We start from the raw sequence: 14,261 nt of genomic DNA on the forward strand, positions 1-14,261 counted from the left end.
TGAACGGAACTCTACATGACGAAAGATCACTTGGGAAGGGGGTTGCTTTGTTACCTGGCAGCTTTAATAGTAAACCCTGTGTGCTTCACCCTGCTTTCATGTAAAGCCCCATCCACAAAGGAGCGCGCTCACGGGGAGGTTGTGTACTGGCCAAGGGCCCCGTGGTGAGGGCAGGCAGACCTCTGGTCCCGCAGGGGGCTTCCACGCTCTCAGCCTCTGCTCTTCTGCTCCTTCACTGGGAGTTCAGATAGATTTTATTCAAGCACACTGTTCTATTTGGTATTCCATCATGTCTGATTTCTTACATGTATCAGATCCTTTGCAAAATCATGTGGCTTTTCCCCCCTGTCCTAAAATTCTTACTAATTCATCATAATAGATTCAAAATATTGTTTTAGTCTGTGAGCATAACGCTTGGATTGAATTTGTTGGAAGGTTTTTTAACAGACATTAAATATTTGAATTTTTAAAAATTAAAGCCAAACCATATACATGATTATACATGATTTAACTTCTTGCTGCTGACCTTATTCTAGAGTTTGAGGACTCTTACCCTGTTTTTACTAGTCTTCATAGAATTCTTTGAAACACTTCATATCTGAGTCAATTCCCAATATACAGTGCAAGTGAATATTTAACCTTGGAGCTGTAGTGCTGGCAGATGGAGCACATGCACACCACCCACCCCCACCCCTGGAATAGACAACTGGCCATGTGAGCACTGTCCAAGTATTAGTCGCTTGTGACTAATAGTGTCTGTGTGCAGGATACTGGAGATTAAGTGAAAATTCTTGTTTTTGTGTTCATTTACCCCATCCACAAGTGGAATACAAGATATGGGTGAGAGTGTAGGTGGTTGAAGTTTTGCTGTACCTTATTTCTGAGTAGACTGGAAGCATTCTAATGCTGTGGTTAAAGCAGACAAGATGAGGTTCATAAAAATATCACAATATAGCTCTTCAAAAACTTTTTTTTTTTCCCCCAAAGACGACAAAATGAGTTATTGCAGCACTCTCTTGGTCTGCTGTAGTTGCAGAAATGTTCTTTATTCCAAGGGATACCAGTTCCTTTGAAGCAGTAATTGCTGCAGGAGATGCCTGAGCATCTCCCAGGATGGTGATACCCAAGGCATCACCACATACCTATTGTTGAACCCACTGTGGTCAGGATGAGATGGGCAAAAGCCGTATCAGTCCAGCACAAGCACAGTTATCAGGGAGGAAGTTTCATCTGCTGCTTTTACGTTAGCAGATTTTAAACTCGGAAATGTACTTTTATCTTAGATGTTGACTTTGCTTCTTGGGCTTGTAAATGATTCCCTTTAATGTTACCATTTTTACCTTCTACAATTGTTTAATTTCTAATTTCATAACTTCATTTGGGTTTCAAGTAATGGATGAGCTATGTTTTAGTATGCTGAATTCAACAGCTTGTTTTGGTATCTGTCTCAGGGGACGTCCTCTGTACCAGCAGCTGCTCCTCTGTCTACAGTGACATCTGGGGATTTGGATCTGTTCACTGAGCAAACTACAAAGTCAGAAGAGGTGGCAAAGAAACAACTCTCCAAAGACTCCATCTTATCTCTGTATGGCACAGGGACTCTCCAGCAGCAGAGTGCTCCTGGTAATAATGCATTTTGAAGTCTGCTTTCAGTGAATTGCAATGACATTACTAGAATGTATCCTTTGTTGCTACATAATGTCAATTATATTTCTTCCCTGTTTGCCCTGTGTAACAAGTGCTCTTGTTGCAGTTTACACAACTACAAAACTGAAATGAATGGAGCATTAGGATTAAAAAGCACATACAGGATGCAAAAAACTTTATTCTTTTAATAACAACAAGCTGGGCATATGCCAGTTAATATCATTTCGCAAGCTTTATAGGACATGGATTATTTTTGAAAAATTTATTTGCATAACGTTTATAACTGTGGTATGGGTATTTTTTTATGCAAACAGTTTGAACTGTCACATGAAATCAAAAAAAGCTTTTGAGTTTTCAATAATTATAAATACTAGCACTGTTAAGATTTATTTACAGTTTTAATCTGTCAGACCATTTCCTCTGAAATAATGGGCTGCATTTTACTTATGAGTTGAAATTACATGACATCCCAGCTGCTTCCATAAAAACCAGACACAGTCAACTCTGACTTGTTTATTTGGTAATGAGACCAGTGGTGCAAATCAGTAGAAACACAATCTCATGCTGTGTAGTTTGGTCTTCACAATGGATATTTTATGTAGCTATTGCACAAGATCTTTTTATTCTCATTAAATCTGCTCAGGTTCATAACTGATTTGTCTTCATTCTGGAAGCAACCAGCTCTGAGGGTGTAGATGTGAACTGGTCTGAGCAGTGGGAGCAGCTAGAGCACAATTAAAATTTTTGCTGCTCAGAAAGATAGTCATCCTTTTTCTGTGCTTATAGAAGTGAGCGCAGCTGTTTACAGTAGCCCTTTTTCCTTCGTTCATCTTCTCTCAATGGTGTTTATGATACAGGAGTATTTATGGGACCCACAAATATACCGTTTACCTCACAAGCACCGACTGCATTTCAAGGCTTTCCATCCATGGGCGTGCCTGTGCCTGCAGCTCCCGGCCTTGTGGGAAACATGATGGGACAGAGCGCAGGCATGATGGCTGGCATGCCCATGCCCAACGGCTTCATGGGAAACGCACAGACTGGAGTGTTGCCGCTTCCCCCAGGTGTGGTTGGCCCCCCCGGAGGAATGGTGGGACAGATGGGTGCACCCCAGAGCAAGTTTGGCCTGCCGCCAGCACAGCAGCCCCAGTGGAATCTCTCACAGGTAGGGGTCGTTTTCTCTCCAGCTGCTCCAAAATCCTAAGAAGCCAGATTTGTTTTCTAAATGGTTTTATTTGTATTTAAATCTAACAATCTAGCAGAAATAATTGAGTAGAGATAATAAGAGGTCAAAACTGAATAGACAAATGAGTGGTCATTGTTCCTGTATTTAGAATATTCTGTAGAGAAATGTTAAGCCTTTTTTCATTTCAGATTATAACACAGCTATAATGGTGAATATCCTTAATCTGTAACAGCTAGAAATTACCATGGATATCTTTGAAGCACCAGGCTTTAACCCAGCTTCCTGGTGGAGTGTTTTTATAGACCACCCTATTTTCACTAATAATTTGGGGGATTTTTGGTAACTTTCACAAATTATAAAAATTTTTCTCAAAGCACTATTATTTGAGAGAGCTAGACTATTCTCCATGGATGGCTTATTGACCATGGATTTATAAAAAGTGCTTTGGATCAAAAATGTAAAGTTGTATTTCCTTCTTAATCTTATAATCACATTTATGTTTAAAAAGAATACCCACTAGTTCAAGAATTCCTGTAAGATAAGAACAAGTCCATAGTTGTGTCAGATACCCCTTCACATTAGAAACTCTTCTACCCGAGTTAGAGCCAGGAGACAAAGTTTTAGTATTAGGTCTTTGAGATCCATCCTGATTCCCCTCTGGCTCCACAGACAGAGGCCCTCAGACTTAGGTTCATGCCCCAACTCTTCTTCTTGGTATACTTCCTATTTGATTTCTCTAGTATTTTAGTGACCTTGATTTCTGTTCCAGTCAGCATTCAGGGAATAGTATATAGGGATTTCTAACTGACATCAGCAAAACCACTATGAGTGTTCCAGGTTATTTTTACTATCACTATTTAAAGGAATATCTGCATGACATCAGTCTCTGCTTTCTGGGCATCTCAGAAATTGTAAGTATTGAATGTCAGCTTTTGTGCAGCCAGAGTGCTTAAGCACATGCAACTCAGGCTGGGGTGCTACGAACCGGTAAGGAATTAACACTGCTTTACTTCCAGGCAGCCCGAAGGGGGATGTTGTTCTCCAATACTCCCTCAGTGGCATCTTCTCAAAACAGCCTTTAGTACCTAGGAAAAAGTTAGCTGCCCTCCAGACACTTAGGCCCCATCAGTGATGTGGTTAATATTAGTGTCTTTGAAAAGTTACAAACAAAATGAACTTTACTAATACAATCCAGCCCTGAGCAATAGTAGGTTTTGAATCCCCTCTACTTTGTGGTGATCTTCTTGCCTTTCCCTCATTTATCATCAATCTTAGAAGTAAGAGTACCATAGAAGAAGTGTTAAGATGCTTATGTACATACATGACTCCAGTCTGGAAGAAAAATACATGTACTCTTAAACCTTATATAATGAAAATTAACTTTAGATGTTTATGTGGTTGGCAGATAAGCAAAAGAAAAAATGTTCTTTAACCTTGTTTAATATTTAGAAGGTATGTAGAGGCATTTAAGGTTTTAATAAAAGCAGAGTAATTGCCATCATATATATAGTTAATAATTTTGGAGTATTTTACTTTGAAGCATTGTCTTAGTCCTTAATAGTTAAAGTAGTCTATCCTAGTATAGTTGAAAGTTAGAATAGCATACTTGGTATATCCAGATACAAATTCAAAGATTGCTTTGGTACATCTTTAGGGGACAAGAAATTGTCCAGAAAATGGGATTTAAGATCACTTTATGGTGAAAAAGTGGAAGAAAATAAAGACCAAGTAGCATAGTAGCTGTTTGCTTTCTGTAGAAAAAGCATTGTGTGGTCGTCTGCTTTTACCCCAGGGTTCAGACTACTTTTCACACAGATGAAAAATACTTAGAATTACTGTTCAACCTTAGTACCTCTCTGACTAAATCAATGTCAAATAAAGGCAGCTTATAATAAAATAGAGTAACATAAAATATATAACAGTGTCAAAAGATACAAGAATTGAAAGTGAAGGAAACCTTTTATATGTTCACAGGTGAACCAGCAAATGTCTGGCCTGAGCTTGGGCAGCACGGCCCCCGCGGGGGCCCTCGGCCAGCCCCCCAGCACCACAGCGGGCTGGGCAGGGAGCTCGTCGGGTCAGACGCTCAGCACACAGCTGTGGAAGTGAGCACGCAGCACCTCCTCCAAGGCGCCCGCGGCCTTCTTGCTGCAACGCATCCAGCTCCCCTGTTCATTCATGTACATATTTTTTTCCCCTCATTTGTTCATATTAAGAATTATCTGATCGACCGTGTTGGTCTGTGCTGATTAAATTTGATGTGGTGAAAAGCAGGTTGAGAAACCATTTCATATCAAGGGCGCCTTTGCCCGTAACTCCCATGATGTCATAGACACCTTATCTGAGAAGCTGCTCAGTCAACCTGCATAATGGGTTTCACTCTCGATGCAACTGTAGCTCTAACGTTTGCATATAAGGGCAGTAGTTATCATGTTAGTAATACTTCTAACAGTATAACCCCACCCCCAAATTAGCCAGTAATCCTGTAGGAAGGTACTGTATGATCAAATGTTTAATCATATAAATAGAATGTAAGTGTGTCACTGAGCACTGCTCCCATGTGTAGCCAGATTCTTTTATTCCATCAGTCACTTTACTGTGCTGTTGTTATGATGTGCTTAACAGGGAACGTGGCTAGTGAAAGGAAGATAAACCTGGATGTCACTACAAAACTTAGTTTAGCAAATGTTCAAAGAAGTCAGGTTTTGTACCTGCCTCTCTCAGAGTTTGGCTCTCTTCCTGTGTCCACACAGTGCTAACATGAAGACCTTCTGTGCACTCGATGCAAACAGGGTAACTAAACAAGCCACTTCAGTCCTTGAAGGTGTATCCAGGTCCATGATGGTAATTGTGTTTACATTTTATGGTGCCTAGTACTGACAGATGTTATATCCCTATATTAAACGGATGAATCCATAGACCGGTTTTTTGTGGGTTTTATTTCCTATGATGTATATACTGCCACCAGTTTTACAAAAATTACTTCAGAATTGGAAATGTGTAGTTGACAAAATACTTGTCATCTGTAAAACCTGTTCAGTTCCACCAAGTATAATAAGGCCAAATGGGGAGAAAAGCATCTTAAGATTCTCAGAATGGTACCCTGCGGTGCCATTAGCTGTACCGCGCGAAGACCTTCCAGGTGGTTATATGGGGGAACATGCAAAACAAATGGGGACAAGAGCATACATTTTGTACCATCCACTTAGCTTCTGGGAACTGACCAGCTCTCTGTAAGCAGGTGTCCAGCAGGTGGTGATCTGGCTGCTGTGCTGAGCAGAGCGGACGGTACCTGGGTGCCCACAGCCTGCCCTCACCTGTTCTCCTCTGCGTCCACGCCGTCTGCGGCACCCGTGGTGGCTTCAATTTATACCTCGATCCTCACTGTGTCCAGGCGGTACTTGGGCTCGTTGGCTAGGTTAACCTTCTCTGTCCGAGTGTGCCACACGAGGACCTGAGGGGAGGAAGCCTGGTGGGTAGCCATGCTCTCCATGTGGACACGGCAGGGGCAGGGGCAGGGGCACACGGAAAAGGAATACCTTGGTGCAGTTATTGGCTTTCGGTTCCAGTTCTTCGACTGTTGTGATCTGCTTTAGAAAGTCAGATTCCTGCATCCCTGGCTGGGATCCACGACGCTTAAATACAGCTTTTGGGTTGGACAAGATGACTTGAAGGCTTACAGCAAATCCTTTGTGAAAAGTTAAAAAAAAAAAAAAGTCTTTAAAATATTGGTGTATTCTCTTTTTTTCTATATAATTTTGGTCACATCAGAAACAGGTTTTAAAATACCTACCGTATGCCATGTCTTGGTTCCCAAAGTTTAACAGAAGCATTGCCTGTATCATATCTCAAAAGGAAAACCCATCATTACAATACAGTACGTTTGGTGCTGTGATCGAGGTGTGTGCATGAAGGGTCAGGTGGGTCTGCTGTAAAATACGAAGTCGAGTCTATCGATAATAAAGGGTGTGTTTTATAAGCTGCTGTTTCATAGAGGTCATAACACCCAAGTCTCTATGTTTGACACTCTGGGAATAACTAAGAACCACACACCCTAACTGTCCCTGGGTCTGAGGGCCCACGTGTGTACTTTACTAAAACCAGCACTGCTTGATGGACCTTGGGTTTAGAAGACTGAAGAACAGAAGTCAATTAGCTACTCTGGTCATTTGGTATAAGTTTCCAATTTGATTCCATCTAAAAAGGGTAGAGGATTTGGAAGTCAGTACAGGAGATACCGGCCATTTGATAAATTTGTTTCTTATATTTCATTTTTCAAGGAAACAAATTAGTGTTAATTTCCTTGAATGGTTTGGTCTTATAAAAAATCATTACTATTTAATCTGAATTTAACAAACTGTGTGTTAAAGGCTTAGCCGTTAAGTATTCCACAAGCCATCTCAGCAAGCAGCTGTCACCACTATCGTAATTATTTTTAAAGTCTGGAGCCCTGGACCTCTGCTCGGAATGACTTAAGCGGACACTGTAAAGCTAGACACCCTTCCAAAGTTATGAGGACCAATCTCCAGGAACATTTCTTAGCAACATTTTGCCCTTCCCTACATTAACTGAGTTGATTTATGCTTCTTTTTGCAAAAGTATAGGTAGCAAAAAAAAAAAAAAAAAAAAAAAACCCCAAATGATACCTGTCTGTACTGGGGGAACTGTGGGCAGACCACAGCCAGCGTCCCCTAACCTCCCCAGATGCCAGTCTGAACCAGCCCCATGTTTCTTGACTCTGCTGCCTCCAAGCACTTCTCACCAATAAGCTACCTGCAGACAACTTGGTACAGCAGGTGCTGAGTGAGGCAGAACAGAGACTACAGAAGATTATCTTCAGGACTCTACTCCTATCCCCACCAGTCCTGGAGTGGGCAGCACATTCTGGCAGAATTCAGAATTAGCAGGCTTTTGTTTTTCATGGGCCCTTGCAGCTGAGAACCCGCCAAGGCACTTAAACTTTGTTTCTGAAACTTCCCAATTTCTTCATCTGCAAGAGAGGAGTGACAGCTCCTCACCTTGTGTCCAATATAAAATCAGTGAATGCCGTGGTACAGTGGATTAAGAATCTGACTGCAATGGCTTGGGTTGCTGTGGAGGTGTGGGTTTGATCCCCAGCCTGGGAACTTCTATATACTGTTTTTATGACCATTAAAAAAAAAATAGTGAATGGAAAGTCTGCACTAACTGCAAAGTGCTGTTCAATGAACCCTAAAATATATAAATACAAACACCTATAAATACCATTATGAGGGGAGGTGGTATTAGCCACCATGTATGACTGGAAGACAGTGATGATAGGAAAAGGTTCGTGAGAGTTCTAGGCCACTCGCATTTCACCTGACTTTGCCAACAAGTCTGAAGCCTTCCTCAAATATAGCTCCAACAGCCAAGGGGCTCAAAAATAAATAAATAAATAATAAATAAATAAATAAATATAAAAGGCCAAAGGTTCAAATTAATACAAGAAAGTGACTTCTAATAGATAAACTCTGATTTTAGGATCAAAAATTTCTGGGTTTTTTCATGTGCTTATAAATAAGCTTCATCTTTTTCTTCTAATTGAGAGTCTGCCCTTTTCAGTCACACTGAAGCTCCTGGTATATTTTTCACATTGCTTAAGGTACTGGTTTTATTTCCCCATTCTCATAAAACAACAGGATCCAAACTGCAGAAGTCATTGAGAAAATTATGTGAAGCCACTTGTGATCTGATTTCCTTCATTCTTCCCCAAGACTGACACATTGATCATCGTGACCACTGAAGGATTCAGAGTAAGAGCATCTTCTTGCTTTTCTTTGGCTTGGGATATCCTTCTAGCTCTGTAAGCAGTTGCATGGCAAAAATCTACCACTTCAGGTGAAGCTGACAGCCAGTTATGAAGCTACATGCTGTTTTGCTGCAAGGCCCTTTCCTGGCTTCACTGGAGAATAGGTTGCCCCTAGGAGGCCAGCAGCCTGCAGAGAGGGATTGAGCGGGCAGCTGGCTCATATAATACAAAAGAGAGAGGGGATAATTCAGATGCTCCCCACTGCCTCCCTCCACTTTCTTCTCCAGAACGCTCCCTGAGCTCTGCAAGGAAAGTGGGTCACAGCTGACAATGCAGAACCCACATGATAACCAGGCTGAGCACTAGTTGCCTTCTGGGGAGTCATCTGACCCGCTGTGAAATTGGAGCTTAAGAATCCTGCCTCTGGAGTTCCCATCGTGGCGCAGTGGTTAATCCGACTAGGAACCATGAGGTTGCGGGTTCGGTCCCTGCCCTTGCTCGGTGGGTTAATGATCCGGCATTGCTGTGAGCTGTGGTGTAGGTTGCAGACGCGGCTCGGATCCTATGTTGCCCTGGCTCTGGTGTAGGCCGGTGGCTACAGCTCCGATTGGACCCCTAGCCTGGGAACCTCCATATGGTGCGGGAGTGGCCCAAGAAATAGCAAAGACAGAAAGACAAAAAAAAAAAAAAAAAAAAATCCTGCCTCTGAAAGCAGGCAAGGAGCCTTTAGCTTCTAAACCATTGCTTCCAACCTAAGATGGGTATCGAGTTTTCTTCATTTTCCAAGCATTTATGCCTCAAGTATTACATTTACCCTTCCCTTTTTCCAGTGAAACTAATTTAGCTTTAAAGGTGTTTTCAGAAGATTTTGAGGTACTAGGAGCCTCTGTCCTGGCCAGTTGTGTAAAAAATAAAACGCAAATGAACACTGGTTATGGCTGTGAAGGCAGGACCTCCTGGTTTCCTCGAGTGGAGTGGGGTAGGGGTGGAGACATGTTCCCTCCCAGTCAGAAGGACTGAGCCACCTCTGTGTATGCTTCCTGATGAACAAGTGCTCTTCATAGTCCATCAAAGCCATTTCTACTTACGATGCAGAAGCAACAAGGACTGGTTTTTCCCTATTGTCTTAAATAACTAAAAATCAGACAAGATATTTGAAAAAATAGTTTCTACATATTGACAAAGAGGCACCACAGGACAGAAAACCCTGAAAAGAGAGAAATGTGAGCCCTAGTGTCGCCCCACTTTCCAGCCTGATGTGTGTTTCCGGGCTATTCCTCTGGGAGGGGAACACACAGCTCTGCAGTCTCCTCAAACTCAGGAGCACAATCGGGAACTTGGGGCGGCCAAGACAGCTGGAACTGACAGGACATCAACTGGAGAGCGGAGAGCTTTGCTGTCTGTAGAGGGCTCTCCTCGGGCCCACCTCGTCTGATCAGCAAATGCTTGTGAGACTCTCTGGGGCAAGAAAGGAACCACTGGAGAGAAGCTGGAGAGTCAAGCACTGGTGCCCATCAAGGTGGGGCTGCAGTGGGACACCTGTAAACATGCTTGGACAGCAGCAGTCCATGGTCAGAGCAGCCATGGAATTAAGGCTTATCTGGTTTTGCCTAACAAACTTTAGAAATAAGCCAAGAAAGAATCAAAAAAAAATTTTTTTTTTTTTGTCTTTTTGCTATTTCTTGGACCGCTCCCGCACCATTTGGAGGTTCCCAGGCTAGGGGTCCAATCGAAGCTGTAGCCACCGGCCTACACCAGAGCCACATCAACGCAGGATCCGAGCCGCGTCTGCAACCTACACCACAGCTCACGGCAACGCCGGATCGTTAACCCACTGAGCAAGGGCAGGGACCGAACCCGCAACCTCATGGTTCCTAGTCGGATTCGTTAGCCACTGCGCCACGACGGGAACTCCCAAAATATTTCTAAGTAACTTAATTGTATCCCCCCAAAAACCCAAAAGTAAATAAATATATATATATATAATTCAAGCATATAATTATACTCACATATACACACCCATGTGTGTATAATTATGTGTGTATATACATATGTAAAATAAATGCCTGCTACACATTTTATATATATAAATGCAATCATATAAATAACTAAACACTATATATATGTATATAGTTTTTCTAGTACTTAGCAACAGAATTTAAAATGCCTAAGATATAAAAATGACCAATGTACTAAGAAGCAGGAAATTATAATCCCATAATGAAAACTAAGCAGAAATGACACAGATGATAGAAGTACGAGAACGAGGACATTAAAACATAAATGCGCTTAAGACAAAAACCTAGGGAAAGGTTGAACATGTTAAGTAGGAATATGGAAGATTTTTAAAAGACCTAAATTGAGCCCACTCTGGGCTCAGCTGGATGGGATTAAAAGCCAAAAAAATACACTGGATGAGATTAAAAACCAGTAAGACACTGCAGAATAGGAGTTCCTGTTGTGGTTCAGCGGGTTAAGAACCTGACTAGCATCTGTGAGGACATGGATTCCATCCCTGGCCTTGCTCAGTGGGTTAAGGATCTGGCACTGCCACAAGCTATGGCATAGGTCATAGATGTGGCTTGGATCCACTGTTACCGCGGCTGTGGCGTAGGCTGCAGTTGCAGCTCTAATTCAACCCCTAGCCATATGCAGGAGTGGCTGTTAAAAAAAAAAAAAAAAAAAAAAAAAAAAAGACACTGCAGAATAAAAGATCAGTAAACAGTAAAAGATAGTAAACAGCAGAAACCACCGAAAGGAAACAAAAAAGGGAAAACACCAACATACACACGTGCACACACGAGACATGGGAACAGAATGAAACGTGGGAGTAGGGGACAGAAAAATATTTGAAGAAGTAACGTGAAATTTTTCCAAATTTGAAAAATCAATAAGGATTTGTTTTTTGCTTTTTTTTTTTTTTTTTTTTTTTTTTAAGAGCACACCTGGGGCATATGGAGATTCCCAGGCTACTGGTCCAATTGGGGCTATAGCTGCTGACCTAAGCCTACAATCACAGAAACGCAGGACCTGAGCTATGTCTGCGACCTACACCACAGCACACAGCAACACTGAATCCTTAACACTGATTGAGGCCAGGGATCGAACCTGCATCCTCATGGATACTAGTCGGGCTCGTTACTGCTGAGCCACAACGGGAACCTCCAGTAAGGATTTTTAAGACTTAACACCATCAACCAACTTGGTCTGACATTTACCAAACACTCTACCCAACGCAGCAGAATCCACATTTGAGTGCACTTGGAACACTATTAAGATAGGCTATTGTCTGGGTCATAAATCAAGTCTCAATACATTTAAAAGAATTCCAACTATACAAAGTATATCTCTAACCACAGTAAAATTAAAATAGAAATCAACAGTATAAAGATACCTGGAAAATCTCCAGATATTTGGGAACTAAACAACATAATTCTAGATAACATACGAATAAAGAAATGAAAAAAAAGTAAACTGAATGAAAACAAAAACGACATCAAAATTTGAGATACCTCTAAAGCAGTTCTTATGTGAAAGATTATTTTTAGAAGCACTAAACGTTTTTAAAATTCATCTTTTTACTGAGGTAACACTGGTTTATAACAAGTTTCATGTGTACAACAATTATGTTTCAACATCCGTATGCACTACAGTGTGCTCATCACTAAAAGCTGACCCTCTTCACCCACTGGCCACCCCCTATCTACCCTCCCTTCTAGTAGCCGCTACTGTGTTTTTGTTTAGTTCATTTGTTTTAGATTCTGAACAAGTGAAGTCATATCGTATTTGTCTTTCACTGATTTATTTCACTTTGCATAATAACCCTCAAGGTTCATCCAAGTCACAAATGACAGGGTTTCCTTTTTTTTTTTTTTTGGTCTTTTTGCTATTTCTTTGGGCCGCTCCCGCGGCATATGGAGGTTCCCAGGCTAGGGGTCGAATCGGAGCTGCAGCCACTGGCCTACGCCAGAGCCACAGCAACGCGGGATCCGAGCCGCGTCTGCAACCTACACCACAGCTCACGGCAACGCCGGATCCTTAACCCACTGAGCAAGGGCAGGGACCGAACCCGCAACCTCATGGTTCCTAGTCGGATTCGTTAACCACTGCGCCACGACGGGAACTCCCTTTTTTTTTTTTAATGTCTGAGTAGTAGTCCATTTATAGATGTACCACATTCATCCACTGAGGGGCCCTTAGGCTATTTCTACATCTTGGCTATTGTAAACAATGCTGCAGTGGACATAGGGGGGCATATATCTTTCCAAATTAGTGTTATCCTATTCTTTGGATAAGTACCCAGAAGTGGAATAGCTAGAAAATTAATCATTCTTAATTTCTTAGGAATCTCATACTAATTTCCATAGCAGCTGTATCAGTTTACATTCCCACCAACAGTGTAAGAGGGTTCCCTTTTCTCCACACTCTAACACATTATTTCTTGATCTTTTTTTTTTTTAAATAATAGGTGATATCTCATTGTAGTTTTGATTTGCATTTCCTTAATAATCAGTGATGGACATCTTTTCATATGCTTTTTGGCCATCTGTGTGTCTACTTTGGAAAAGTGTTCAGATTTTCTGCCCAGTTTTTAATCAGGGTGTTTGTTTTTGTTCTTGAGTTATATAAGTTCTTTATATATACTGGATGTTACCCCCTTATCAGATAAATGATTTAAAAATACCATCTTCCATTTGGTAGGCAGTCATTTCATTTGTTGATGGTTTCCTTTGCTGTGCAGAAGCTTTCTAGTTTGATGTAATCCCAATTATTTATTTTTGCTTTGGTTTCTCTTGCCTGAAGAAACATATCCAGGAATATATTGCTAAAGTTGACTTAAAAAGTATACTGCCTATGTTTCATTTTGGAGTGTTTTGGTTTCAGATCTTACATTCAAGTCTTTAATCCATTTTGGGTAGACTTTGTGTATGGTCTAAGATAGTGGTCTAGTTTCATTTTTTTTTTTTTTTTGCATGTGGTTGTCCAGTCTTCCCAACACTATTGAGTAGACTGTCCTTCTTCCATTGCATGTTCTTTGTTCCTCTGTCATAAATTAATGTCCACTTACATGTGGGTTTATTTCTGGGCTCTCAGTTCTGTTCCATTTATCTGTGTCTATTTTTCTGCCAATTTGAAATCAAGGGGTGTGATAGCTCCAGCTCCTTTTGGCCTCACAATTTTGACTATTAGAGATCTTTTGTGATGCCATATAAATTTTAGGATTTTTCTATTTCTATGAGAAATGTCATTGGTATTTTGACAGATTATAATGAATCTGTGGATTGCTCTAGGTGATATGGACATTTTAACAGTGTTAATTTTTCCAATGAGTGATTGAGCATAGATTAACTCTACATTTTTGTTGTCTTCTACAATTTCTTTCGCCATTGTCTTTTTTTTTTTTTCTCTTTTCTTTTGCCATTGTCTTATAGCTTGCAGTGTACAGGTCTTTCACCTCAGTTAAATTTATTCCTAGGTACTTTTTTCTTTTTGTTGAAATTACAAATGGCATTTCTTTTTTTTTCCTTTTTCTTTTTTTATTGGTATTCTTAGGGCTGCACCTACGGCATATGGAGGTTCCCAGGCTAGGGGTTGAACTGGAACTGTAGCCACTGTCCTACACCACAGCAATAGCAACACTAGATCTGAGCCACACCA

General features: G+C 41.1%; 2 protein-coding genes across 8 annotated transcripts in view; one reads left to right on the plus strand and one right to left on the minus strand.

The window, feature by feature from the left end:
• SMAP1 (small ArfGAP 1) overlaps positions 1-5,751 on the plus strand; it is a 220,621-nt gene extending 214,870 nt beyond the window's left edge. For all 7 annotated transcript variants that reach the window (XM_021089443.1, XM_021089451.1, XM_021089462.1 and 4 more), the window contains 3 exons: positions 1,452-1,623; positions 2,505-2,812; positions 4,808-5,751. In XM_021089443.1, the coding sequence (XP_020945102.1) occupies positions 1,452-1,623; positions 2,505-2,812; positions 4,808-4,942 (615 nt within the window). In that variant the 3' untranslated portion in view covers positions 4,943-5,751. The remainder of the gene's footprint in view (positions 1-1,451; positions 1,624-2,504; positions 2,813-4,807) is intronic.
• The window catches only part of B3GAT2 (beta-1,3-glucuronyltransferase 2), a 99,620-nt gene continuing 90,883 nt past the window's right edge, over positions 5,525-14,261 (minus strand). Inside the window, exons 3-4 of the mRNA XM_003121263.4 lie at positions 6,373-6,521; positions 5,525-6,287 (exon numbers count right to left, since the gene is read on the minus strand). Coding sequence (XP_003121311.1) covers positions 6,201-6,287; positions 6,373-6,521 — 236 coding nt within the window. The 3' untranslated portion in view covers positions 5,525-6,200. The remainder of the gene's footprint in view (positions 6,288-6,372; positions 6,522-14,261) is intronic.

The sequence above is a fragment of the Sus scrofa genome, chromosome 1, assembly GCF_000003025.6.
Source record: "Sus scrofa isolate TJ Tabasco breed Duroc chromosome 1, Sscrofa11.1, whole genome shotgun sequence".
NCBI lineage: Eukaryota > Metazoa > Chordata > Mammalia > Artiodactyla > Suidae > Sus > Sus scrofa.